Genomic DNA, 27719 nt, shown 5'->3' with positions numbered 1-27719 from the left:
GTCCATTATGACTGTGAGGAACATGATGGGTTTCATCACACCACGTGCCTCACATAAAAAAATGGAAGAACTTTATTTAACGCAATACTAAACGAAGTATCGCTATCGAAGTCCAAATTCAGGTTTCATGCTAATACATACTGTACTACATTTTAGTGGAGTGATTTTTGGTTCCTTTCGTCCCACCTCAAAATGATTTCACTGACAATAAATAAAAAAAATTAAAAAACATTTAAAAATTAAAGGGTCGTCCCCTTTGGAGAATCTCTTTTTGGTTGAAGGGTGCCCGACAATAAGTTATCACAGGGTGTCCTGCTGCAGGGATCCCCAGGGATCAGCTGTAATCTGTGAAGGAACCTGTTAGTAAGTGTTCAATTTCCATGCAGCGCCACCGCAGGGGAAATTAAGCATTACAGTGTCCAGTCACAGTGTCCCAATCACTTCAAAGAGCGAGACTCTTTATGTAGCTGCTGGGTCCAGAAATGGGGACTTTAATCTTAATTCCCTAATTGGGTATTTTAACCCCTTAAGGACACGGCCAATTTTGGCCTTGAGGACAGAGCAATTTTTTTAGATTTCCCTCTTTGCATCCCGACGCTCATAACTCTTTTATTTTTTGTACCACATAGTTGTATGAGACTTTGTTTTTTGCGGGACGAGTTGTACTTTATGTGGGTACCATTTTTTTGTACAAATACATTATCGTTTAATTTCTATACATTTTTATTTTGGCGAAAATGCAGAAAAAAAAGCAGTTCCGCAGCAGTTTTAATACTTTTTTTTTACACCATACACCGATCATCATAAATAATGTTATACATTTGTTGTACAGGTTGTTACGGTCGTGGCGATACCAAATATGTCTATATTATTTCATGTTTTGGGACTTATATTTTAAAAAGTTTATTTAGTATAAAAAAATGTGTGTTTCTGTGTATTTTTTTATTTATTTATTTATCATTATTTTTTTTTACATTCTTTTAACTTTTTTTTTTTAATCCCATAAAGGGATTTATCATTTTGATTTTGATTTTGTAACTGTAATGATCTATATGCCAGTACATTAGCCTGTTACTGATCGTACACAGGCAGTTGTTAGGGCATACCTCAGTATGCCCTAACAACAGGAAATATGTTCAGACAACCCCGGGGTCCTTCAATGGACCCTGGGCTGTCTGGCCATACAAGTTATGGGCTTTGATCGCGTCACAGTTATTTTCTGTGACGCGATCAAAGTGCAGTCCCCCCTCTTTGAACGCCGCGATCAGCTTTCATTGCGGCATTCAAAGGGTTAACGGCGGAGAGAAGATGTTTCTCTCCTCTCCGCTGTCAGAGCGGGCCGTGGCTGTGTATTACAGCCGTTGCCCCGCTCTCGATCGCGCGCACAGACGGCTGTCACACAGGACGAGAATGCTCGTCCTAATGCGCCAAGTACTCGCCGCTCAGGACGAGCATTCTCGTCCTGTGTCGGCAACCAGTTAAAATGGCTTTTTTAAACTAGACAATCCCTATAACATTTTTATGAATTTAATTACTCTTACCACTCCAGAAAACACGGCGACCGCTCCCTGCAGACGAGCTGAACATGATATGGGAGTACTGCAAAGACTATGGAGTGTTATTTGGAAAAGGAGGACTTTACAACAACGTAAGAAAAATAAGTTGTTTTTTTTTCTCCTGTGTCTAATTTACAAAAATAGTCCTACAAGTACGGACCAAGCGCTGGACTGACAGCATTAACAGTGCCATCAGAATCCCTCCGCCACCCATAAACAGTGCAAATAAAAATAGTGTAGACAGTCTGCCCCCTCGTAAGCAGTGCCTGAATCATGTATAATATATCTTTATAAGGGTGGGGACTTCATTGTTTGGAATGCTTACCTTCACACAGCCATAGAAGTAAATGATAAAATTCAGGCTGCCTGAAGCCATCACTAGGGGGCACTCACTGCATACATATTTATACAGCTCACTGAAGTTAATGAGAGCGGTTTAACTATATATGTAGCAAACTCCCCCTAGTGACGACTTCCAGCAGCCTTTGCAGAGGACTTGCCAGCTCAGCCAGAAGTCCAGTACATGTCCCCTATGTCTGCACAATTCCACTCTACAATATAGTATATTAGGCAAGTATGATCCTAGGCTTCAGAATGGTTATCGGTGCTTTTTTTGGCGCACAGGAAGCATGTCTTTACAGAGGTGGAACACCAACCTATCAGAACGTCATAAATGTTATAATCGGGAAACTACCTGGGAAAAAAAAGTCTAGAAGGATTCTGTAGTGTATATTTAAAAAGTTACGCTCACTTGAGTTACAGACTTAGTCTAAGGCTTCACCATACCTGTACATCAGGGAGATTCTAAAAAGCGAGTTTGAAGCACTAATTTTTTCCCCCATGCCCCGCCCATATATAGGACACACCCCCAACCAACAGGATTTGAATCACAAGTAGTGCATATGACCCCCAGTGTTCATACCTCAAAATTAATCAGACCACAGACCAGACCCCTAAGTTAACACAGACCTCCGACCAGGGTGCAAATACTCACCTCTCCCCGCTTCTGCAGTCCTCTTCACTCCTGGGCGCCGCTGCAGACAACACCCTGACTCTGGGAGTAAAGAGGACTGCAGGGACGGGGAGAGGCGAGGATATTTTAAAACTGTTAAAAGGATTTTCCTACTCTTCTTGGAGTCTCTGGGATAGTTGGCGAGTATGGGCGGCACTACCGATGACTTCATATGATGACATCATCTTCCTTTTCTGTTATTGCTGTCGATACCAGTGACTTCCTGCACTGACCTGTATCTCTTTAACTTTGGACAGACATTCCGCATCAAACCTCCAATGTGCATCAGGAAGGAGGACGCAGATTTTGCAGTGGCGGTTTTAGAGGCTGCGCTAAACACATACCTGAAAAGAGACGCCTGATGAAAGACAAGTCCAGACGTGTTTTTTTTGTTTTTACTACCGGAATTTTTTTTTAATAGATTTACATACAATTTCACCATGTAAAGTGACGCCGTCAAGAGGATCTGCGGCCGTGTTGGATAATTATTCTGCAATTGTGTCAAAATGTCAATAAATGCGCCTAATTTGTGCGCCTTTTAAAACATCTGGCGCATATGGAAACGTCAGCCTGGTTTTTCTTTTACGCTAGCTATGACCATCCCTATATGTCCACCTAAAATTTGTGCATTTTATTTACTATCTCAGTTTGATAAATGCGGCGTAAACGTTGTCTCCTGCAGACCACACCCACTTTTCTCATCAATTTAGGGAAGAGGGGGAAAAAAACGGCCAAAAAATTCCATAATTGTGTCACACGCTCAATGGGAGAGATTTTTCAATGCGGGCATAAAATTCATCATGTTAAGAGGCGATGAAAAATGGCACAAATTGCGCCAAATTTACCAAGATGGCACACACGGAGTGAAAACTGGAGCAACTCACTAGACACTTTTCTCTTCCTTATGTCACCTCATGGCTACCGTACGTTACACAAAAGTTTTCTAAAAACCTTTCAAAACATTTGAAGAAAAAGCGTTTAAGGTTCTGTTCACATTCGCGGCACCAGTTACGGTAGATTTGATGGGAAGAATAGTGTAGGATGCAACACTATTTCTTCCGTCAAAACGATTGACACCAGCCCGGAACCCCATTATTATTTTTTTAAACTCGTTTTATTGAAGAATTACAGTACAAATGCATTCAGTATATAAATCAGAGATAAAACGCAGTTTGACAATATAAGCGAATACTTGAATGTGATAAGTGAAAAACAACATCACAAGGTCACATAGAAATATCCAAACTCGTACATCATTGTGAACAGCAAGCAGGAATACATATTTTAGTGAATACACTACAGAAGGAAGAAAAATCGGATACAGAAATAAAAATTGCAAGCCACCTATCAAGTTCTCAGCAGTCGGTCTCTTAAATTCAAAAACCTATGCGGGGTATACTGAGTGAGGCGCGAGTTACACCATACCTCCCATATCCTAGAAAACGTACTCACACATCCTCGTCTTTTATATAGTACTCGCTCGTAAGGAATTATGGAGTTAATCAGCGACTTCCACTTTGAAACTTTCGGTGGCCTCTGATCCATCCACAGAAGTGCAATGGTTTTCCGCGCCATGAATAATATCTCTTGAAGAAGGATTCTCGTCTAATAGGGCCATTGATCCTCAGGTAACACACAAAACAAACACACCCGAGGGGTATGAAGGACCGGGCGCTGCACCACCTCCAAAATTACTTCCACCACTTCCTCCCAAAAAGAGGAAACAATCGGACATGCCCACATTATGTGCCAAAAATCAGATCTAGGAAAACGACACCTATGACATTCAGTATTAGGCTGGGTTCACACACCCTATTTACGGATGTAATTCGGGCGTTTTAGCCCCGAATTACGTCCGAAAATACGGCACCAAAGCATCAGCAAACATCTGCCCATTCATTTGAATGGGCTTTACGATGTTCTGTGCCAACGGTCATTTTTTTTACGCGCCGCTGTCAAAAGACGGCACGTAAAAAAGATGCCCGCGTCAAAGAAGTGCCTGTCACTTCTTGGGACGTAATTGGAGCCATTTTCCATTGACTCCATGGAAAAACAGCTCCAATTACGTCCGTAATGGACGCAATGAAAAGCGCCTGCACTTGCCTTTACGTCTGAAATGCCGGAGCTGTTTTCTCCTGAAAACAGCTCCGTAATTTCAGCCGTAACGGAGTGTGCCGTGTGAACATACCCTTAGGGTATGTGCACACGACCTATTTTCAGACGTAATGGAGGCGTTTTACGCCTTGAATTACGCCTGAAAAGACGGCTCCAATACGTCGGCAAACATCTGCCCATTGCTTGCAATGGGTCTTACGATGTTCTGTGCAGACGAGCTGTCATTTTACGCGTCGCTGTCAAAATACGGCGCGTAAAATGACGGCCGCGTCAAAGACGTGCAGGACACTTCTTGGGATGTTTTTGGAGCCGTTTTCTCATAGACTCCAATGAAAAACAGCTCCAAAAACGGCCGTGAAAAACGCAGCGAAATACGCGAGTTGCTCAAAAAACATCTGAAAATCAGGGGCTGTTTTCCCTTGAAAACAGCTCCGTATTTTGAGACGTTTTTGACTCTGCGTGTGAACATCCCCTTAGGGTATCTACCCATTTTATACATTTTCACCGGAGTAAGATAGCTCTGATGAATTATTGACAATTGAATCATTTTATTGTTGGCAGCTGGTGAGACAGAAAGTGGGGAAGAAAGTATCTCCTCCCAATCTTCTCCTGACAGGTCTGTTATTAACGTCTCCCACTTGTCCCTCACCGGTAATGGTGTATTGGCCAATTCAGACTGGATAAGAGAGGTATAAATGGCCGATATCAATCCCCTCGGACCTTCAGACTTGAAAACTCCTATCAACAGAAATTGCGAGAAACTAACCTCTGACTGTGGATATTGACTTTTCAGAGCATGACGTAGTTGCAAATATCTGTAAAAACTCCCTAGGAAGATGAAAATCACTCTGCAGATGTGTAAAGGACTTAAAAATGTTATCAGTATATACATTCCCTATATTTCATACCCCATATCGTATCCAAAAACTAGGGGCTAAACCATCTGACAGGTGTGTAAGGAGTGGATTGAACCGGAGAGGCATGTCCGACTGTACATACGAGTAATCATATATATGTTTCGCGGCTGACCAGACATGTGATGCCACCTTGTGTATGGGTAACATGTCTTTAAGAGTTCCTGGGGGACTTTCCAGGACTGGCAACAGACGAGAAAGATGCAAATAAGTAGCTAAATGTTGTTCCCTATTTGGTAAAGGGGCATGATCAATCCACAACCTCAAATACCCGTCACATAGTATAGGTACAGATCCAGCAGCGCCGCCTCTCCCAGGTGTTTAGGGTGCTGCAAAGTAGATAGACTAAGCTTAGGCCTATTGGAACCCCAAATGAATGCCGGAAATAAAGCATGAAGTATTTTTTAAAAAAGACATATCGGTATAGCAGCATGTTCAAGAATATAGAGACATCTCGGAAGAATCGCCAATTTAATAAGATTAATACGTCCCGCCACCGCCAGTGGAAGCGCGCTCCACACTCTAAATTTGAGCGTTGTGTATTCCAACAAAGGCATGACATTAGTGGCATGATCCTCTCTGTGATCCCTATTAATAAAAATACCCAAGTACCTAAATGAAGGCACCACTCGCAAACGGCATAAAAAAAGACTCGCTCCAATTAATATGCAACCCAGAGAAACGCCCAAAGTTATCCAAGACCTCAATGGCTGTTCTTAAAGAATCCCTCGGGTGAGTCATGTAAAGGATCACGTCATCGGCGTACAAACTATACCTGTCTTCTCGTGTTCCCATCACTATCCCATTGTAAGTCGGATGATTTCATATATTAATCGCCAAGGGTTCGATAGCAATAGCGAACAATAACGAGGAAAGGGGACAACCTTGTCTGGTACCCGTGTTGAGGGAAGAATGGGGACATAATACCATTAATTAATATTTGCGCCCTCTGATTTTTATACAGAATTGTTATCCATTTGACGGAGCACGGACCAAATCCAAACCTCCGCAGCGTTTCCAAAAGGTAGGGCCACTCGATTGAGTCGAAAGAATTGGCAGCGTCAAGAGACGCCTAAGCCCAATCAGCCTTCATAGCTGTGCCAATTTGAGTAAGGACTTGAACCTTCCTAATATTATCTGAAGTGGACTTCCCGGGCATAAAGCCCACCTGATCAGAATGAACGATTTGCAAAATGACCTTATTGAGTCTATTAGCTAGTACCTTCGTTATCAACTTGTAAGGTTTAGCACTGATGTCGGACGATAAGAGCCACATTCAACGGGGTCTTTATCCGGTTTAAATAAAACTATGATTGTGGCATCATACATACTGTCTGGCAGTTTACCAACACTTAGAGCATGGGAGTACATCAAGCAGAGTGAGGGAATGAGATGATCAGAGTAACGAAGGTATACCTCCAGAGGGATCCCATCTGGGCCAGACACCTTACCTTTGACATATCCTTCAGGGCCTGTAGTATCTCAGCATTGGTTATATCCAATTCCAGGGCTGCTCTACCCATATCATCAAGTTGCGGGAATATCATGCCATCGATGTAGGACAAAGTCAATCCATTCATATGTGGTCTGGGAGGAATATAAAGCCCTATAAAATTGAACAAATCTGGCCGCTATTCTTGGGGTGTCCGTCGGAACACTCCCCAAGTCGTCCTGAAGCCTCAATATAGCCGGACTTTGGGAGATTCGGTGTATTAAGTGGGCCAGAAGTTTGCTTGACTGGTTACCCAGCTCATAATAGGCTTTTTCTTGTAAGAGTAATAGATACCTACGCCCCATCTGTAACCAGTTATCTTTATTTACGTCCGAAGTGTCCGCTATGTACCTCTCCTCCAGAGTACTGCATTGCATTGCCATATCACCTTCCTCCCTAGAAGCTTCTCGTTTTAAATAAGCAAATGTAGATCTCAAGCAACCCCTCAGATACGCCTTCAGAGTATCCCAGAGAATATTCAATTCCTCAAACGATCTATTAGTCTCCTGAAATACCTCTAACTGATCTGGTATATGATCCTGAGAACCTATCAAAGTGAGCCAGAAGGGGTGTATTTTCCAATTGCTAGGTCTCAAGGGGCCAGGAAGGAGAAAACTCAATACAGCCGGAGAGTGGTCCGACAACCCCTCTATTTTTATAACTCATCTCCGTTACCAGAGTTACCAATTATATAATCTATTCTGGAGAGAGAGTTTCTACCAAGAGAATGTACCTTAAAGAGGCTCTGTCACCAGATTTTGCAGCCCCTATCTGCTATTGCAGCAGATCGGCGCTGCAATGTAGATTACAGTAACGGTTTTATTTTTTAAAAACGAGCATTTTTGGCCAAGTTATGACCATTTTCGTATTTATGCAAATGAGGCTTGCAAAAGTCCAAGTGGGCGTGTTGAAAAGTAAAAGTACAACTGGGCGTGTATTATGTGCGTACATCGGGGCGTGTTTACTACTTTTACTAGCTGGGCGTTGTGTATAGAAGTGTCATCCACTTCTCTTCACAACGCCCAGCTTCTGGCAGTGCAGCACTGTGACGTCACTCACAGGTCCTGCATCGTGTCGGCACCAGAGGCTACACTTGATTCTGCAGCAGCATCAGCATTTGCAGGTAAGTATCTACATCGACTTACCTGCAAACGCCGATGCTGCTGCAGAATCAAGTGTAGCCTCTGGTGCCGACACGATGCAGGACCTGTGAGTGACGTCACAGATCTGCACTGCCAGAAGCTGGGCGTTGTGAAGAGAAGTGGATGACACTTCTATACACAACGCCCAGCTAGTAAAAGTAGTAAACACGCCCCGATGTACGCACATAATACACGCCCAGTTGTACTTTTACTTTTCAACACGCCCAGATGGACTTGTGCAAGCCTCATTTGCATAAATACGAAAATGGTCATAACTTGGCCAAAAATGCTTGTTTTTTAAAAATAAAAACGTTACTGTAATCTACATTGCAGCGCCGATCTGCTGCAATAGCAGATAGGGGCTGCAAAATCTGGTGACAGAGCCTCTTTAACGTTCGGATATTTATACCTAAAAATGTCTGTCCATCCTAGTTCATCAAATAACAAGCCCAACATGGACGTTGCCGTCGATGCAGGACCAGGTCCTAAACCACCCCGGAATCGGTCTATATGAGGGTCCAGTACCATATTAAAATCTCCCATGCCCAGTACTGTTGCATTAGGATATGCCACCGCAAAAGTGGCTGCTGCATGTAGCACCTGCACATTTGCCGGAGGCGGAACATACATACCCAGTATAACAAAAGGTGTATTTTCAATGTAAGCGTATAGAAAAACATATCTGCCTTCTTGGTCTGCATTGGTTTTGACCAACTCCCAGCCTAGGGACTTGTGTATTAACACAGAAACACCACGGGAGTAAGATGTGTGGAATGAGTGGCAGGACCACTGAACCCACGGTCTGTGCAGAAGCCTAACTTTAAAAGTGTTTCCTGCAAGCATAAGATATAAGGATTAAATCTGCGAATATAGGTGAACAATATAGCACTTTTCCTCGGATTACCCAAACCCCTCACATTCCATGACATAACCTGTATGGAAGTCAGTGTACATGTATAGGTCTAACCCTGCAGCGGAGGAAGTCTTTCCAGTGACCTGTAAACATCGTAGCAAACGGGACATAAATGACCAACTTTGTACGGTGTGATCTTGCATACATTTGTGCTCATAGAGAAGTAGAATATCGCCTACATATGGCAGTATCAAAAACGTAGGAAACAGAGGAACTGTTAACTTGATCGGCAACACAAGATGACATATAGGCCATTGCCGAAACATGCCCATTCCTGTGGCACTAAATAAATACGGGAAGACCCTGTGCCATATCTCATCAGAGAAATTGTCCATAAGATACGTCAAATATTCTCATCACTTAGAGTCCCGTATAAGGCCTATATTGGAACACCCAAAACTGAACTACTATACTAGAATACATCCAGCAATACTTGGCAGACCATATAATTCCGTAAGATGACCAGCATCCAGCATGTCCTCATCCCGCAGTTCAAATTGGATCGTCCCATGTCGTTCGCATTGCAGGATATAGTCCACAGGTGACGGTAAATTCTGAATGATGGAGTCCTAAAAAGGAAGAATGTTCCAATGGCATAGGAATAGGAAGCATAGGTATCCCTCAATATACCAGATGAAGCACGTTCCCAACGACAGATCCCCTACGATCTCAAGGAGGGGGATCAATTACGTCGAGATAGTCGTCTACTTCTCACCCACTCATCAGCGTCATGCGGGGAGTTGAAGAAAATGGAGCGATCGTTAGGGTATGTTCACACAGATTGTTTTCGGACGTTTTTCGGGCCGCAAACTTCCCTAAAAAAATCGGAAGCAGAACGCCTCCAAACATCTGCCCATTGATTTAAATGGAAAAAACTTCATTCTGTTCCGATGGGCCGTTTTTTTACGCAGCCGTTTTGAAAAATGAAAAAGTAGTGCAGGTCATGTATGACACGAGGTCACTGTGGAGCTCCTAATTCATGCGACCTCTCGCACGGTACACCAAGCCATGCCCCCCGCCAGAACTCCATTGTTAGTCAACGTCTGCCAGATGCCGCCAATATCGGTCATACGACAGATCCATCAATACGTCATGGTTTCTTTTAAAACGGAAACCACAACGTAGATTAGAAAATTTGGCGTAACCTAAATAATAAATAAGAGCACTTTTTATCAGGTTTTTTTTTAATGTTAAATACATGCAAAGTTCTGCTCGGATTAATTTAATTATATAAAATATATATGGCCAAAAGTATGTGGACACCACCTATCGTTCAGGTGTTTTAGCCACACGCATTTCAAACAGGTGAATAAAATCAAGCACAGACATGGAATCTCCATACACAAACATTGCTAGTAATATGGGTTGTACTTAAAGGGGTTGTCCAAGATACCATCATATTTTCAAAAACCCCTTTAATGCATGTAACTTATAAATGTAAATACATTTGTAATATGCTTACATTTTCCATAGTGGCCCCGTTTCCAGATCCTGCCGTGGGGAAGGTGACTGGTGAAGTCACTCTCTGCCGCTTTGTTGATCTTGAATTCTTTGCCGGGTATACGACAGGTCACTTGTCACGTGTATATCGGCATGTTCTGCTTCACAGCCCGTAACGCGCATGCGCTGTCACTGCTGTTCTAGAGATAACAGCAGGGGCCGCGCATGCGCGTTACAACAGAACAAGCCGATATACACCACGTGACAAGTGACCAGTCGTATACCCGGCAAAGAATTCAAGATCAACAAAGCGGCAGAGCCAGTGCAGAGAGTGACGTCATCCGTCAAGTTCCCCACGGCAGGATCTGGAAACGGGGCCACTTTGGAAAATGTAAGTATATTACAAATGTATTTACATTTATAAATGACATGCATTAAAGGGGTTTTTGAAGATATGATGGTATCTCGGACAACCCCTTTAAGAGCTCAGGGACATTAAAAGGAATGTCCCACCATACAAACTTATCACCTATCCCAGGAATGTGATAAGTGTTTGATCGCTGGGACCCTCTGCTAGATCCACCCAGGTCATCTTTGTTATTATTATCATCAGCTAGGCCTGCCCCGGTCACCTGTAAGTGTTATTATCTACTAGATCTGCCCGTGTGCGTTTTTTGTTATTATTGTGAAGTGGAAGAGTCTAGGACTGACAACAGCTCAGCCACCAAGCATAGACCACGCCAGCGCAGAGAGGGGCTGCCGAGTGCTGAAGCACGTGGTGCATAATAACTGCCTATCCCCTAGTATATAACTCACTACAGAGATCCACACTGCTTCTAGAAGTGAAATCCGCACCAGATCTGTGTGTCCAGAGCTTCATAAAATGGGTTTCCATGGTCGCTGCACACAAGCTTAAGATCACAATGCCAAGCGTCGGCTGGAGTGGTGTAAAGCGCGTCGTCACTGGACTCGGAAGCAGCGTGTTCTCTGGAGTGGTGTAAAGCGCGTCGTCACTGGACTCAGAAGCAGCGTGTTCTCTGGAGTGGTGTAAAGCGCGTCGTCACTGGACTCGGAAGCAGCGTGTTCTCTGGAGTGGTGTAAAGCGCGTCGTCACTGGACTCGGAAGCAGCGTGTTCTCTGGAGTGGTGTAAAGCGCGTCGTCACTGGACTCTGAAGCAGCGTGTTCTCTGCAGTGGTGTAAAGCGCGTCGTCACTGGATTCTGAAGCAGCGTGTTCTCTGCAGTGGTGTAAAGCGCGTCGTCACTGGATTCTGAAGCAGCGTGTTCTCTGGAGTGGTGTAAAGCGCGTCGTCACTGGACTCTGAAGCAGCGTGTTCTCTGCAGTGGTGAATCACATCTCACCGTCTGGCAGTCTTGTCGTTTTAGAACAGCTGGAGAACAACGTGATGGAGATCACTGTATAAAAGTGATTATTCAGCCGATCGTGTCCGATTTGCACCCACAAGCGGAGCGTATTTCATGCATTTCAGTTCCGTGTGGCATCAGTTTTTCACGACCGTGTTTCTGCACTTCCTGTTTTTTTCTTTTTCCCCCTCATTTCTTTAGCAAATACTTGAAAAATGGATAGAACACGGACGTGAAATCCACTTGTCTGAATAAGCACTTAGGTAGGTTATGGTCACAATCCCCTGCATGGCCACAACAACAAAAAAGGGGGGGGGGGAGAGCCATCATCCGTACCTATAACTTACTGCAATTGCATTTGTGGTTTTTAAAAAAAAGATACAAAAAAAAAAAAACATACTGAAGTTACTCATGGTATTAAAATAATTTATTTTTAGCTGTACAAGTTGGGAATCAGAAATACTGTAGAAATAAAATACAGGAACCCGACAGTCATCGATGACAAGAAACGCCACGGTTCACATACAAAGCTGCCAGGAGCGACGGTCGTTCTAAAGATTCAGCAATGTAATCCCCAGCAGCAGGGCGAAGACGTCATGGACTTTCTCCGGCGATGTCATTTACGGTTCACAAACATTTAGACAAAGGCCGAGACTACACGGCCAAGACATAAATCCAACAAGGGAGAGGATAGCAAACATATGTAGCAGAGCTGAGCGTGTCACCCTGCCAGTAAACCTACTACGTGTAGATAGTTTATGTGGATAAAGCTGAATTGTTATAGAATGAGAAATTCTGCAGCTTTCTAATATACTTCGTGTTTCAATTCTCCCTCCTTTTCAAGATCTAAGCTTGCTGTCAGTGAATAGAAAAATGCCAGAATACCCAGAGACTGAAAACGGTACATACCTAATACGCCGAGAGCATGATGCAACTGTCAATACTCTGTGAGGTAAAATACTTTAGGGGTGCAAATAAATTTCTCCTAAACGTATGTTACATTTTATCAGTGCAGGGAAAATAAATTAAAATTAGTGCAAGCTGGTTAGCTCATTGTCTAGACTGGATAAAATTGTAACAATTGCATATGAGAAGAGGACTAGGTATTGGATTTTAACCTCTGGATACAAAGACGAATATATTCATTCACTAAGAGCAAGCAGAGATCTTACTGCATAACTTTTCATTATATAAATAACTAGGAGCGGTTTTGAGTAATCCTTGGACTCCCTGAATGATAAATTTAGCTCTGCTAGATCTGTAAATATTTATTTTTATAAAACTTATGATCGCTGGGCCTCCCCCAACAAAGGGGCCACATCACTCCAAACTATGCAACAGCCCCTTCAGGGACATTCAGTTGGACTTAGGTCCCTGGCATTTATGGTGTATCTAATGTATACGCAATTAATTTTCTTGGTTGCAACCGCCCCTTGTATGAAGCAGCCTGTATTCATGCTCGCAATCCATCCACACAACTACTCCCCACCGCAGCGGCGCATAGTGCAGGGAAAAGACAGTTGGACTTCCACCGATGTAACATTTATCGCTCCCCCCGATGCTTAAAGTGTACCTATACATGTCAGAAGTTTTGTTTGATGCGGGTCCGAGCACTGAGACCCCCACCGATCGCTAATACAAAGCAGCAGAAGCGGTCAAGTGTGCGATGTGCCGCTTTGTTTCTGATCGGCACATCAGTCACCTGAGCGCTTCCACCAATCGCTAAAACGATGTTGCAGGAGTCTCAGTGCTTGGACCCCCGACCAAACAACGTCCGACCTATCACTAGGACAGGTCAGAAGTTCTATGAAAGTATAGGTGCACTTTAAAGAGGTTGTACAGTACCAGAAGAACATGGCTATTTTCTTCTAAAAACAGGGCCACACCTGTGCTGCAATACAAGATACAACCCATGGACAGGTGTGGCGCTAGCACTTATCCTGTACTGTCCCCGACTTACATCCTGTATTATACTCCAGAGCTGCACTCACTATTCTGCTGGTGGAGTCACTGTGTACATACATTACATTACTTAACCTGTGCTGATCCTGAATTATACTCCAGAGCTGCACTCACTATTCTGCAGGTGAAGTCCGAGTGTACATACATTACTTATCCTGTGCTGATCCTGAGTTACAGCCTGTATTATAATACAAGATGTAATTCAGGATCAGTACAGGATAAGTAATGTAATGTATGTACACAGTGACTCCACCAGCAGAATAGTGAGTGCAGCTCTGGAGTATAATACAGAATGTAACTCCGGATCATTATAGGATAAGTAATGTATATACACAATGACTCCACCAGCAGAATAGTGAATGCAGCTCTGGAGTATAATACAGGCTATAACTCAGGATCAGTACAGGATAAGTAATGTAATGTATGTACACGGTGATTCTACCAGCAGAATAGTGAGTGCAGCTCTGGAGTATAATACAGGCTATTATTATCAGGATATGTAATGTAACGTATATACACAGTGACTCAACTTTGACATCGATGATCTGTATATATAAACTGGTGTTCATAGGCGGACATACCCATTGAAGCGCCTCTAAACTGTAGCTTCAATTAAAGCATGCGCTAGCACATTGGACGTCTGACACACTTCATGGATTCCTCATCTCAAGATATTACTGAGGGATTGTTTGAAGATGATAGGGGTAGTAGTTCACACCAACTTCCTCCATTGGCATAGCTTCAATGCCATTTTTCTGAAAACGGTGCTGTGGGAAGCCAACCCTAATAAACCCCAAGCAATAGCGGCAGCTCTGGAGCTTGTGCCCGATGTTTCATGGTCCTGCGCCGTTCCCTGTACACCGCTCAATTCTGCAATGAGCCGTCCAGCAGCGTCCCTTTATTATAGGTCATTTATTTTTTCCGTTTGTCCTTCTTAGGCTTGGACGTTGCGGTGCTTGTGGGGGGGTTACTGGCGGCCAGTGCGTGTCCTGTGTTCTTCAGGTGTGTAAATAGTTTGTTGCGAGTAGAAAACTCGGTCCCGCAGGTGTTGCAGTTTAGGGAAATTTCTGCCTCCTGTGAAGAGAAAACTTACTGGATGTATAAATGGTTATATATAACACTGGTGTGAGAGGGATGGAGAGATCCTATGTCGGGAGATAGCGGAGTCTGTGTGCTTGGACCACCATCCATTTCCGGAATGAAGGGGCTGCGGTCTTTATAGGCCTTGAATACCAACATAGGTCAGAGTTCATAGACTAACGCATTTTCATGACATGTCTTTATGGTCATCACAAGTTCACTTTTGGTGTATTTCCCCTTTAATTAGCGTTTTTAAGTTAAAGGAGTTTTAATTTCTTAGATACGGTTTCCATTCCTCTCCATTTTGAAAATCTCAGTTTGCGGTCAGTGAATGGGAACATTCTTATTTACATCTAGGAAGCTGAAAAACACAGACTCAAATCCTGTCCGAAGTTTTTGCTCCAATGCATCAGTGCAGGTAAAATATATCAGTCTGGAGTCCAGGCTGTTTGGCTCACAGAGATTGATTATCTGGGATTGGTTCAATTGTAGCAAACCCTCAGCTGTGAAGTGTTAGGTCTGTACGGGTTTTTAGCATCTGGATATAAACAATGAATGCTCCCATTCACGGACTGAAAATAGATTTTGACAAGTGGTGAGAAATTAAAGTACAAAGTTAGAAATCCACATCCAAAAACTCATGCGGATTTTACCCTGACCCTTTGTAATGGCAAGGGTGAAATCCGCCACCTTTCGCACTAAAACTTGTGCCAATTTCCTCCACAATATGTGAATGTGGTTTGGAAAACCTTATTTATTTACATAGTTCTGTAGTTTGAATGGAAAATCCACCTTCTGTAAACATACTCTTAGAGGGATTGTCCAGTTTAGAAAACCCATTGTCATACACCCAATTACTGAATTTGGACTTAATAGAGGGGGGGTCCTCTGTTCAGGAGCCTCATCTCTTAGAGTGGAGAGTGATTATAAAGAGCGTCTCCCTCTCTGTAGGACCTGTCCTGTCCTCTATTACATAGATAACACATTGACCTGAATGGGCACTGTGTAATGCTTCATGTCTCCTTTGGTGGCGCTACAGGGAAACTGAACACTTACCGCCAGGTTTTCTGCCAGATTACAGCTGATCGCTGGGGAACACTTTGCTAGCTGCTTATGGTCAAGGATGGTCTAAATCGGAGAAGCCCTTTTAACTCCTAGCCATTAGATTAAATATCCTCATGAGATATTAAAGGGGTATTCCCATCTTTTAAAGTGATGGCAACCTCTGAAACCTCCACCATTTCGGAGAATAAAGGGGCTGAAATACTAATTTAGCACTGCGACCCCTTCTAACTTTTCAAGTAAAGATTTGAGTAAATAGGGCCGGCTGCAGTTCCCTAAACATTCGGTGGACAGGGCCCCGCTGAGCAGGGGATGCATCACTAAATCAGAACTGCGGCCCCTTTATTCTCAGGATCGGATGGACCACCACCAATACGGAAACTGTGGCATATGGATAGGATAAGACCCCTTTAGGGTATTATCCATAAAACCTGATTACCTGCTCTAGGACTTCTTGTGCTGCTGCCATCTTGGTGGCTTTCTTTAAGTCTTTCGCCTTCTTTCCCTTCAACTTTGTTGCTCTGAAAGAAATTTAAAAAAATTTAAATGACTGTGAAGACGTGGAGGTGATCGCAACATTCACAAGATTAAAGGGGTTGTCTAGTATTCAAACACCCTGTGAATTCAAAGTACCCCCCCTGTTTAGGACCCTTATAAAACTAGAGCAGAGAGTGGGTACAAAGTGTCTTATGCTCTGGAGGACACTTGGAGGTCAATGAGTATTGGGTAATGCATAATTTCGCCTGTGGTGGCGCTGCAGGAGTGCTGAACACTTCCAGGTTCTTCTGCAGATTACAGCTGATCGCTGGAGGTCTCAGCAGCCGGACTATATGATCAGATTAGGAGTTTTCAAAGCGGTAAACACTCATGCTGCACTAAATAAAGCTTTACTAGGAAGAAATGAAAGGCGCCACTTACAGTTTCCCTTCATTAGCTGGCGTTTCCGGTGAGGTTGTGTTCTCAGCTTCTTGTACCTCTAGTTCCTCTTGCTGCTCTGTAACGCCGTTCAGCTCTGCTTCATACAGTTTCGGTTCAGCTGGGGGACTCTTTTCTTTATCAGTCTCCGCTATGGCCTTGTCATCAGATGTCTATTGGCAAAAAGCGAACAATATTAAAACTTTCCATATTATAAGCAAACTGTCCGTTCTGTACAGGATTCTCCGGCTTTCTGTCAAGTCTATAATGAAACATGTCTAAAACTTTACGTTTCAATTCTTTACCCTGAAGAGCTAATATGTCTCAGAGCTGACAGTTTGCTACAGTGTATCAGCGCATGTAAAATGGATCAATCTGTAGTAGAGACTATTTAACTGAGGCCTCATGCACACGGCCGTCGCCACAATAGATTACTGGACAGCCACCTGCATTTTCGGCCCGTGCTCCCATACAAAGTATGGGAGCATGGACCCTAAAAAGCAAAAAAGATAGGCCATGTCCTATGTTTTGCGGAAGCTTTTCCAAAAAATTAGGAGGAAGGAGTCCGTGGTCAATAGAAGTGAATTGGTCCCTAATTGCGGACCGTAATTACGGACAAATTCTACAGTCGTGTGCATGGGGCCTTGTATAAGGTCTGTATGGCTGTAAACAAGAAAGCTCTCATTCACTTACAACAAGCAGAGATCTTGAAAACGGATGATTTAAAAAACAAAAGTGTATAGGAAAGTTACAGATCTTTTCATTACACGATGATTGAGCTTGAATTATATAAAAGCAAAAAAAAAAACAAAAAAAAAAAAAACGTAAAAGTTGCTAAATCCCTTGGTGATCAGTTGTGAGGGGCCCCACCGATCGCGAGAACAAGAATCCCGTACCCTCCGTTTCTCCTCATTGAACGACCACCGCTCTATTCAATGTCCTCCTCACGGCGGTCGAGCTATAAGGAGGTTCGGGACTACAGTTCTCGCGATCAATGGGGGTCACAGTGGTGGGGCCGCCAGCGATTAGACAATTATCACCTATCCCCTTGGTTACCCAAACTAGGCTGCGTCCTTTTAATGGTTGTCCAGGTTGGGGGCTGTTTTTCATACGGATGACTCACAGGATAGGTCATCCGTACATGATCAGTACGGCCACTATATCGTTTATGTATCCTTCTGCTTCCGGCACTGACCACTGCATAGCTTCTGGTGCTGGAGGCAGCCGATTGGTGCAGGGTCCGGGTGCTAGTAGACCCCCCACCGATCATATATTGATGACCTATGTTGTGGATAGGACATCAGTATGAAAAACCGCCCCCCAACCTGGACAGCCCCTTTAAGGGGTGGCAACAAAGCAGATTTTTTTTTCTACACATCAGTTTTGATAAATGAGGCCCGTTATGTTTTAAAGGCAGTGTGAACACATACCTGGGAAGATTTTTGCTTCTTCTTCTTTTGCTTTTTACTCAGTCTATAGGAAGAACGCAAATGTTAATATTGTTAACTAAATAAAAAGGACTTCATTATGACCATAAACTGGTCGCGTCTGTTCACACCAGCCTTTTAACGGAGCCATGAAAGCTACAGTACACCAAGTCCATGAATCCTCGCAGACCCCATTCACTTTGATGGGGTCTGTTGGGTTTCCATTGAGTTCTGCGAGCTTTGATGACGAGACTATGGAACCGCATAACAGCGCAAAAAAAAAACAAGACGACAAAGCACAGACCAGCTGGAGGAGCACGTTTATGTAAAGCGGCATAACAACTCCTCGGCACAAAGCCGGGTGACCGGGCCATCAATGCGCCAGTAAACGAGAACATTCATGTTGACATCCAGAGGCTGAAAACCACGTGCAGTCCTGGTCCTGGTCCTGGTCCTGGCCCTGCTCGCAGAGAGTTTTGGCCGAGTCATCAGCAATTCGTCAGGTATTGGACAACTCAATCTAAGGCTTTATTTGACGAACGAATGTAAACGGACGTGAAAAACTGCAGTTTTTCACATCTGAGTCGCACTTGTGTGGAAACCGTTTCCACGGATCCCTCATAGACTCGAGCATATGGAGAGATCCGTGAAAATGGACAAAAATAGGACATGTCGTGTGAACAGCGCTATTGAAATACATGCGCCCATGTGACGGCAGTTTAAAAAAAAAAAAAAAGATATTAATGTTTGTTATTATTGACTGGTAGATTTAGTACTTAACCCCTTAATGACCAAGCCATTTTTTACGTTTTTCCATCGTCGCATTCCAAGAGCTATAACCTTTTCATTTTTGCGTCAGCATAGCTGTATAAGGTCTTGTTTTTTGCGGGACAAGTTGTATTTTTTAATAGCATCATTTTGGGGGACATATTTATTGATTAACTTTTATTAACTTTTTTTTCGTGGGGAATAGAAAAAACCCTGAAATTTCGCCACTCTTTTTCTTGTCTTAAATCTACGCCGTTTACCGTGTGGTATAAATAACACAATAACTTTATTCAGCGGGTTGTTACGATTCCAACGATACCAAATTTGTATAGATTTTGTATGTTTTACTATTTTTACACAGAAAAACGCTTTTTTTTCAAAATTATTTGTTTTTGTGTCTCCATATTTGAAGAGCCGTAACGTTTTTATTTTTTCGCCGATGCGGTTGTATGAGGGCATTTTTTTTGCGGGAAGACTTGTAGTTTTTATTGGTACCATTTTGGAGCAGATGTGACTTTTTGATCACTTTTTATCACATTTTTTTTAAGTCAGGATTCACAGAAAACAGCAATTTTTCCATAGTTTTTTATTACATTTTTTACGGCGTTCACCGTGCGGGTTAAATAATGTAATAGATTTATAGTCGGGGTCGTTACGGACGCGGCGATACCAAATATGTGTAACTTTTTTAATTTATTTTGTTTTTTTAATAGTAAAGCATTGTGTAAGGGGAAAAGCTGGGTTTTTCATTTTTTTTCACATTAAACTTTATTAAACTTTTTTTTCACTTTTTTACTAGGGGACTTTAATATGCGATTCTCCGATCGCTATTATAATACACTGCAATACTTTTGTATTGCAGTGTATTACTGCCTGTCCGTTTAAAACGGACAGGCATCTGCTAGGTCATGCCAGAGGCATGATCTAGCAGGCATTCATGACAGGCAGACCTTTTTTAGGCCCCCGGCTGCCATAGAAGACTGACACTCGGCGATCGTATCGCCGGGTGTCGGTGGGAGAGAGAGGGAGCTCCCTCCCTCTCTCCAAAAGCACTCAGATGCGGTGCTCGCTATTGTGCACCGCATCTGAGGGGTTAAACGGGTGAGATCGATACTTATATCGATCTCACATGGCAGAGCAGGGACGCCCCCAGCCCTCAGCTGCGTCTAGCAGCTGAGAGCAGGGAGATTTGACAGCTCCCTGCTCTGTTTACTCATCCTGATGCAGTGCCGTAAAAAAGGCACATGCATCAGAATAAGGCCCATTAGTGGCCGCCGTTAAAAGGCGTATTGGCGGTCACTAACGTGTTAAAAGACAAAAACCAAAACACCCCTCCCGAAGCAGAGGACCCGCCATGAGAAGATCGACCCGATCTCTACACTATCCGTGTATATATCCCCCTACTAGCTTATATTCGTATATAGAAGTGTATATTAGTGTCGTTTGCAATAAACGAGTCTATCGATGTTGCCGACGCAAAATGACAAAAGGGGGAAATAGGGACAAACAAAAGCCCAAAAAGGGGGTAATAAGCAAGAAGGCCGATTTATTAATTACTGTATATAACCCGATTTTTTTTTTGTGGGGTGAGCTGTAGTTTCTATTGGTACCAATTTGGGGTACATGAGACGTTTTGATCAATTTTTTATTCCATTTTTTGTGGGAGATGAAGTGACCAAACAGCAGCAATTCCGGCGTTTCTTTTTTTTTTTACTGCGTTCACCGTGCGGTTAAATAATGACATATTGTAACAGCCCGTACTTCTAACTGTTACCACTTCAAGAGTTTGTTAAAGGATTAATTGGAGTGCAAAAGTGGCAGACCTGGGGGCTGCCCGGACAACCATCGGCCCCCCGCAATCGCGCGGTCAGAAAGACGCCCTCCTCTTTCTAGCAGCTTAGATGCTGTGGCCACAATTGATCGAGGCATCTAAGGGGTAAAATGAGCGGGATCGAAGTAATCCACAATCCCGCTCATTGTAGTGAAGTGTCGGCTGTAACGCGATGCAGACGCCCGCATCTTATCAAGCAGCCCAGCCCGTTCCATACTTTCCACTGCATATATATATATACACACATGGCAGATGTCGGGAAGGGGCGACTAGTCAATAATAAAACTGATATTTTATCTTTAGTACTTGCAGCCCCATTCAGTGATTTCCTCATGTCTCAGCAGCACAGATCTCTCTGCAGTCCGGATTGCTACAATGTATCAGTGTAAACACAACCTATGAAGTTCACAGAAGGATAGTCAAGACTGGATATCATTGTAGCAAACCCTCACCTGTGAGCAGGGCTGGATCTCAATGGGTTTTCAACCTCTGGATGCAAACAAAAGGTGTTCCCATTTGTTGACATGCGACAGAGATGTTGCAAATGGTGATAAATGGAGACAAATGTCTAGTATAAATGTGCAGAACTTTTCTTCATTACGATGATAAAACTTTATTTATATTAAACTAGGACAACATATAAAAGGAATAAAGCGAGTCGTTACTTTGGTTTTGGGGTTTCCTCTAGATTCTCCTCCTCTTCCTCGGAAAGAATCTGGCCTTCGCCTTCCACGACACCGTTCTCTTCTCCTACAGACGTTCTGAACTCTTCCTCCTCCGCCTCAAGCTGCTGCCGCAGGAGGGCGACCGTCTCCCGGTGTTTTTTAGACTTCTCGTGATTCCTCATCCTGGTTTATTTAAACCCAAAAAATATTAAAAGGTGTTGTGCAGGATTAGAAGAACATGGCTGCTTTCTTCCAGAAACAGCTCCACACCTGTCCACAGGTTGTGTCGGGTACTGCAACTCCACTCTATTCAATTGCAGGATAACAGCAGGGGAAAGCTAGCGAGTAGTCGACCAATAGTTACAAATTCTGAATTCGGGTATTTGCACCGATATACTGGTTATACTGGTTGGGGGTCGCTAAAGTTGGTGACAGATTCTTTTTAAAGGAGTATTCAAATCTCCTGTGGATATGCCATAAATAGCGGATAGGTGAGGGTCCCAGAGGTGAGAACTTAACCTATGCAACCACCCTGCAAACATATTGCATTATGGGGGATTACGTTTTGCAGGCTTTAGACATACACTAATAAAACCTGAAATCTAAATAGGAAAAAAAAAAAAAAATCATATGACCCTCCACCCGTATCCATGTTTTATGAAAGTAGACATTTTTCACGTTGTCAAAGGGGCACCCAGCACTTTACACCCATGGGCGTCGTCTTTGTGAACGGAGTGAGAATATACTCACGCTTTTTCGGACTGGCACACTTTGTCACACGCCGGACAATAAAGGTCGTCGTACAATAATTCTTCTTCATCCCCCTCGTCACTGGCCCGTCCTGTTGTGTGGTGAGAATGGAATAGGGTTATACTATCTGGGCAGAGTAGACGTTACTGGGCAGACCGGCGACCAAACTCGCATATTATGTGTTACCTGGTGGCGCATCTTGCTAGACACATTGGACACTTTTCTGTTCCTTCACTGGCGTACTTTACACCAATGTTTTGCGCCCAAAAACGTTATAAATAATGAGTCTGATTCACTTTAGGACTTCTCTTAGGCACATGCCATTTTCTAAAAAACGTCAAATCTTTTAAAGAATGTGCAAAAAGTGTCTAGAACCCCATTAAAAATACTTGGCGCCCGGCATGTACGCAACGTCAGTGCAACTAGTGACAAAATCCTGGCACATTTTCTTTACTAGATGTCCTCCAATGGGCCACATTTATCAAAGCGGTCTTACAAAACCAAAAAAGAATAAATGGTCCTGGTTGCCCATAGCAACCAATCCAAGCTCACCTTTCATGTCTTAGTCCGCTTTAGAGAAATGGGCAACAAGACAGACCATTGAGTTTTGATAAGTCGCCCCGCCATGTTCTCGGAAGGGACGGTTTATACACTGGAAGACGTTAGCACCGTTATTTACCGTTCTGCTGTTCTTCGGTCTCCTCTTCATCCTCCTCTGAGCCATCTCCAAACTCCTTGTCATACTGAGCCTCCATCTGCTGCAGCTCTTTCTCTAGCCCGGACATTGCCATCCAGCTCTGCTCCTTGTACTGCTCGGCCAGTCTGTAAGACACGTCATTTACATCAATAACTAACATGGACTGCCCTGCCTTCGGGGTAAAGCGGCCGGGGCTCGGACCTCCGCTAGACTCACTTTGCATTCTGTAACTTCTGTTGTCTTCGCAGCTCTTCCACCTTCTTGGCTTTCTCTGCATTTTGCTCTTCCACCAGTTTTCTATGGGCTTGTACTCTCTTGTCCCTTTTCCTGATGAAGGCCACCATTTCGCGGACTAGCTCATTGCGTTCTTTACGTGCTTTGTCCCGCGTTTTTTTGTTCTCCTTCTCCATGGCTCTCTTCTCCCAGCGGTTGGAGGCTTGCCTGGTATCATACTCTTCTTTCCACGCAAAGTTCTTTACCGTACAGAAGCTCTGCCAGTAGGCAAAGAATGGGTGCACCACCTGCAGTATCAATACCATACATAGTGAATATAACCTACCTCCACAAGACGTCAGACATGAGAGAAAGAAGCCCATGTTAGCCATTTTTATGTAAACTGCTTTCCGCTCCATTGATAACAGATTTTTACTTTCACTTTTACCAGTATTTCAGTGTGTGGTCACTGCAGCATCTCTGTATACAAACTAAATAAAACAGCTCTCTCTTCCCCTCTCGCAGCAAAAACGCAAAGTAAAATCTTAAAGGGTAACTAAACTTTCAAGAAGCTTTTGACTTGTCATAGTGACATGTCAGAAGTTTTGATCAGTGGGGGTCAGAGCACCAAGACCCCCACGGATCGCAAAAACGAACAGCTCAATAGAAATTCTGCCCAGTGCTCGCCCGAGCACTTTTGCCGCATCGTTTCAGCGATTGGTGGGATCTCAGCGCTTGGACCCCCACTGATAAAAACTTCTGAAACGGCAAAAGTTTTTTAACAGTTTAGTTGCCCTTCAAATAGGTTCTCCACTCCAACTGATTGACATTACTTTTTATTTTAAGAGTCAGGGGGGGGGTCGCTTTTCCATAGGCTTCTGTATAGAACTTAAAAAATGCATGTAGAAAATGACACTAAATAAATGCCAACAAAAACTAAATGCGTGCAGTTTTAAAAAACAGGAAAATAAAAAGTGTGAAGGAAGCCTAAAGGGGTTGTCTCATAAGACCAACACCCGTCTACATTCAGCAGCAGGAGCCGTGTATGGCTGGCCGGAGCATTCCGCTAAAAGAACAGCTGATCGTTGGGGGTTTATGAAAACAGAACCTGGTCTATCATTGATCGCCGGGCCGTCTTCATTATAGGAAGGGGTTTGTTGTGTTGAGAGCCTCTGAAGAGTTGCACAGGGGTTGGGATTCCGTGACAGCGAGTTCAGGAAGCACCGGGATAACGCATTAGTCATACACCACAGTGACTAAAGTGGATCATGGGTTCAAAAAGGCCCAACACCTTACCACACTGTCAATGGAAACATATGAACCCCACGTAACTACGCCTAAGATTGCTTTTACGTAAAGTGTAACTAAACTTTTTTTTTTTTTTTTTAAACTTTTGACATGTCAGAAGTTTTGATGGGTGGGGGTCCGAGCACTGAGACCGCCACCAATCGCTAAAACTAAACAGCAGAAGGGCTCGGGTGAGCGATGTGCCGCTTTGTTTCCGATTATCTTTCCTCAGAAAAGCCGAGCGAGCGGTGTACGGACTGAAACATTCTATTGAGCCCGCGCACCGCTCCGAGAAATGCCAATAACAGCAGCACAGCTCTCACCCGTGCCCTTCTGCTGCTTCGTTATAGCGAGTGGTGGGGTCTAAGTGCTCGGACCCCCACCGATCAATACTTATGACATGTCAAAGTTTAGTTACACTTTAAAAGGGGTTATCCAGGCTGAGGAGAGGCCATCAATAATAGATCGGTGGGGGTCTGACTCCAGGCACCCTCGCCGATCATCTTTATTGTGTACATCGATTTAATTCCGGTTCGTCCTTCCACACTCCGTTACATTCGTACATGTAACATAGAACAGCGTGTGCCAATACCAACAGAAATAAAAATCGATGTAAACAATGAAGAGATGGCAGCGTTTGAACGAGCGCTGCAGTCCCTCCAAACAGCTGATCGCCAGGGGGTGCTAGAAGATGGAACCCCGCCGTTCTAATATTGATGGACTATCCTAAGGTTAGACCATCAATTTTTAAGTCCCCTTTAAGTGGGTGGCACTTGGCAGTGTGATGAACAGTCTTTGAGGGACAATGTGAAGCAGATAGACGGCAGTGCATAGCTTACAGTGTCATAGTCACTCTGAGAGTCTCCGAACGTTGGGTATTCCTTTCCTTCATCGTTCATTTTACTTTCCATTTCTTCCTTCACAATCAGGTCGAAGACGTGTCTGTAGACGGCATAGAAACCCTGAAACAGAAGAGCAATAGATAATCAGCAGGAGTCAGAGGTTAGTGTCCAGAACGACCGGCAACTTACACAACAACGATGCCATGCCAGTCACAGCTATTCACATGGCTCTACGGTTATGCCGAGGATTCTCTATACGTATAAATATCCTCCATAGGATGCAGCATTAAAGGGGTATTTTCCGCTTAGGCTTCTATAGCATATAGGCAGGATATTCAATATTAGGTCTCCATTAAAGTCGGGAAGCGGGATGAAACGTTTTACTTCCCGGTTCTGTGTCTGTGAAGGGGAGGAGGTGGGAGGGAAGAAGTGAGAGGAGGAAACTGCAGGACTATAGAGCAATTTCAGGAAAGATCTCGCGATCCACGCCAGAGGGACAACGTTTTCTTGGTTCAGTATTAAAAGAAGCATAGCATCATGCTAGAACACCTAACCAGCACAACCCCTAGGAAAGAAAGCCGATCTGATAACACGCATTATAGGGACTATAATAGGGACTATAATAGGGACTATAATAGGGACTATAATAGGGACTATAATAGGGACTATAATAGGGACTATAATAGGGACTATAATAGGGACTATAATAGGGACTATAATAGGGACTATAATAGGGACTATAATAGGGACTATAATAGGGACTATAATAGGGACGCATTATCAAATCCAGGCAGGTTAGGAACGTTACCTCCACTTACTGGAAGATTCTCACAATTGATAGGCGATGCTTTGTTACATCTCTATCAGGCAGAAATCAGAGGGACCATCTAACACGAAGCTTCTTTCCCCCCTAGTACAAAACCTGGCACATGGCTAGACAGACAGAGCCCGGGGCCAGTCAGGTGTGGCCACAGCTCAGCGTGGGATTGCATCAAAACAGGTAAAATGTCACCGGACAACAGTTCCATTAGAGAGAACTTGCCAACGTGATCACATGCCCCTGCCCAAAAAACTACTTGGGCAAAACCATTTGGGAATTTCGCCGGTGAATCCGGGAACATATTGGGGATCTTCTTCATCAGAGGGCCAACCATATACGCCCCATGCATGAAGTCATTTAAGTAGAGAGACCGCCTAAGAGGGAGTAATTGGGACATCGTCCTATTGAAGAGAGAATCCCAATGGACATTTAGGCCTAGATGCGCAAAAGTAAAATCAAGTTGATCATTATTGATCTATTATGGATTCAGGAGTGGTGGACGGACAGGCTGAGGAGGGAGCCGGCAGTGCAGCACACTGACGGATGTGACCCGGAACGTGACAGAGCAGCCTAGAACGTATGTGAATAAATGCAGCATTTTTAATAGAGACCTATTAGGAAAATTATATTAGGAAATTAGTAGCCTTTAAATAAAAAATAAACCCAATAAATCAAAAAATACGCACTGGGGCGTTACCTTATTATCATCTCCAAAACCGGAGTAACAGGTGACGGTGAAGTACTGGACTAGATCCAAGCTGTCGTCCTGGTACTCTCCCTCCACTCCTCCTTTCAACAGGGCGTCTCTGTGGTTATCATACCTGGGGGAGAACCGTGTACACAGTGAATGAGGAGGTAAATCCAGAGGAGAGGAGTGGGATCCAGTATGTGGCCCTGGCATAGCGGAGCTCATAGATCTTACCAAGCCCGTTCCTGGGGATCACTAATGACATCATAGGCGGCCTGGATCAATTTAAACTGTTCCGCCGCCTCCTCTTCGCTATCCAAGTTTTTATCTGTAAGAGAAGACGACCGCATTCAGTACCAGGTCATACAACCATGTGTCACATGTGACTTAAAGGGGTGAAATTCTTTCCACATGTCAGTGACACGACAGAAGTTTTGATTGGTCCGAGCACCGAGACCCCCACTGATCACTAAAACGGAAAAAAAAAAATCCCCCTTCAAAACATTTTTTTGTTTGTAACAGTTATACCAAACATTATATATACACACCATAATGGCGTTAAAAAAAAATTGACTCGTCACGCAAACAACAAGCCCTCGTACGGCTATGTTAACAGAAAAATTAAATAAAGTTACGTCGCTTTGGACAAAACGTCAACATAGCCGGCAGATGTTGCTTGACGCAGTCACATGACGCCATCATGGCCGACATGAGATGTAAACATGACAGCAGCAGGGTTTTAAAGGTTTGGAGAATTTAATTTA

General features: G+C 43.6%; 3 protein-coding genes across 3 annotated transcripts in view; 2 read left to right on the top strand and 1 right to left on the bottom strand.

Moving 5' to 3' along the window:
- Positions 1 to 3114, top strand: part of AGXT2 (alanine--glyoxylate aminotransferase 2) — a 41488-nt gene extending 38374 nt beyond the window's left edge. Inside the window, exons 13-14 of the mRNA XM_075854995.1 lie at positions 1550 to 1648; positions 2826 to 3114. Coding sequence (XP_075711110.1) covers positions 1550 to 1648; positions 2826 to 2930 — 204 coding nt within the window. The 3' untranslated portion in view covers positions 2931 to 3114. The remainder of the gene's footprint in view (positions 1 to 1549; positions 1649 to 2825) is intronic.
- An 11033-nt stretch (positions 3115 to 14147) lies between these two features.
- Positions 14148 to 27719, bottom strand: part of DNAJC21 (DnaJ heat shock protein family (Hsp40) member C21) — a 13916-nt gene continuing 344 nt past the window's right edge. Inside the window, exons 2-12 of the mRNA XM_075841789.1 lie at positions 27190 to 27283; positions 26965 to 27088; positions 25445 to 25567; positions 23322 to 23626; positions 23088 to 23230; positions 22409 to 22499; positions 21659 to 21841; positions 18398 to 18440; positions 16971 to 17140; positions 16492 to 16573; positions 14148 to 14984 (exon numbers count right to left, since the gene is read on the bottom strand). Coding sequence (XP_075697904.1) covers positions 14823 to 14984; positions 16492 to 16573; positions 16971 to 17140; positions 18398 to 18440; positions 21659 to 21841; positions 22409 to 22499; positions 23088 to 23230; positions 23322 to 23626; positions 25445 to 25567; positions 26965 to 27088; positions 27190 to 27283 — 1520 coding nt within the window. The 3' untranslated portion in view covers positions 14148 to 14822. The remainder of the gene's footprint in view (positions 14985 to 16491; positions 16574 to 16970; positions 17141 to 18397; positions 18441 to 21658; positions 21842 to 22408; positions 22500 to 23087; positions 23231 to 23321; positions 23627 to 25444; positions 25568 to 26964; positions 27089 to 27189; positions 27284 to 27719) is intronic.
- RAD1 (RAD1 checkpoint DNA exonuclease) overlaps positions 27626 to 27719 on the top strand; it is a 6170-nt gene continuing 6076 nt past the window's right edge. The window contains exon 1 of the mRNA XM_075841827.1: positions 27626 to 27700. Coding sequence (XP_075697942.1) covers positions 27656 to 27700 — 45 coding nt within the window. The 5' untranslated portion in view covers positions 27626 to 27655. The remainder of the gene's footprint in view (positions 27701 to 27719) is intronic.

The sequence above is a fragment of the Rhinoderma darwinii genome, chromosome 1 (assembly GCF_050947455.1).
Source record: "Rhinoderma darwinii isolate aRhiDar2 chromosome 1, aRhiDar2.hap1, whole genome shotgun sequence".
In the NCBI taxonomy this organism is placed as follows: domain Eukaryota; kingdom Metazoa; phylum Chordata; class Amphibia; order Anura; family Rhinodermatidae; genus Rhinoderma; species Rhinoderma darwinii.
The sequence above is the reverse complement of the archived record's forward strand: the minus strand, read 5'-3'. Positions and strand labels throughout refer to the sequence as shown.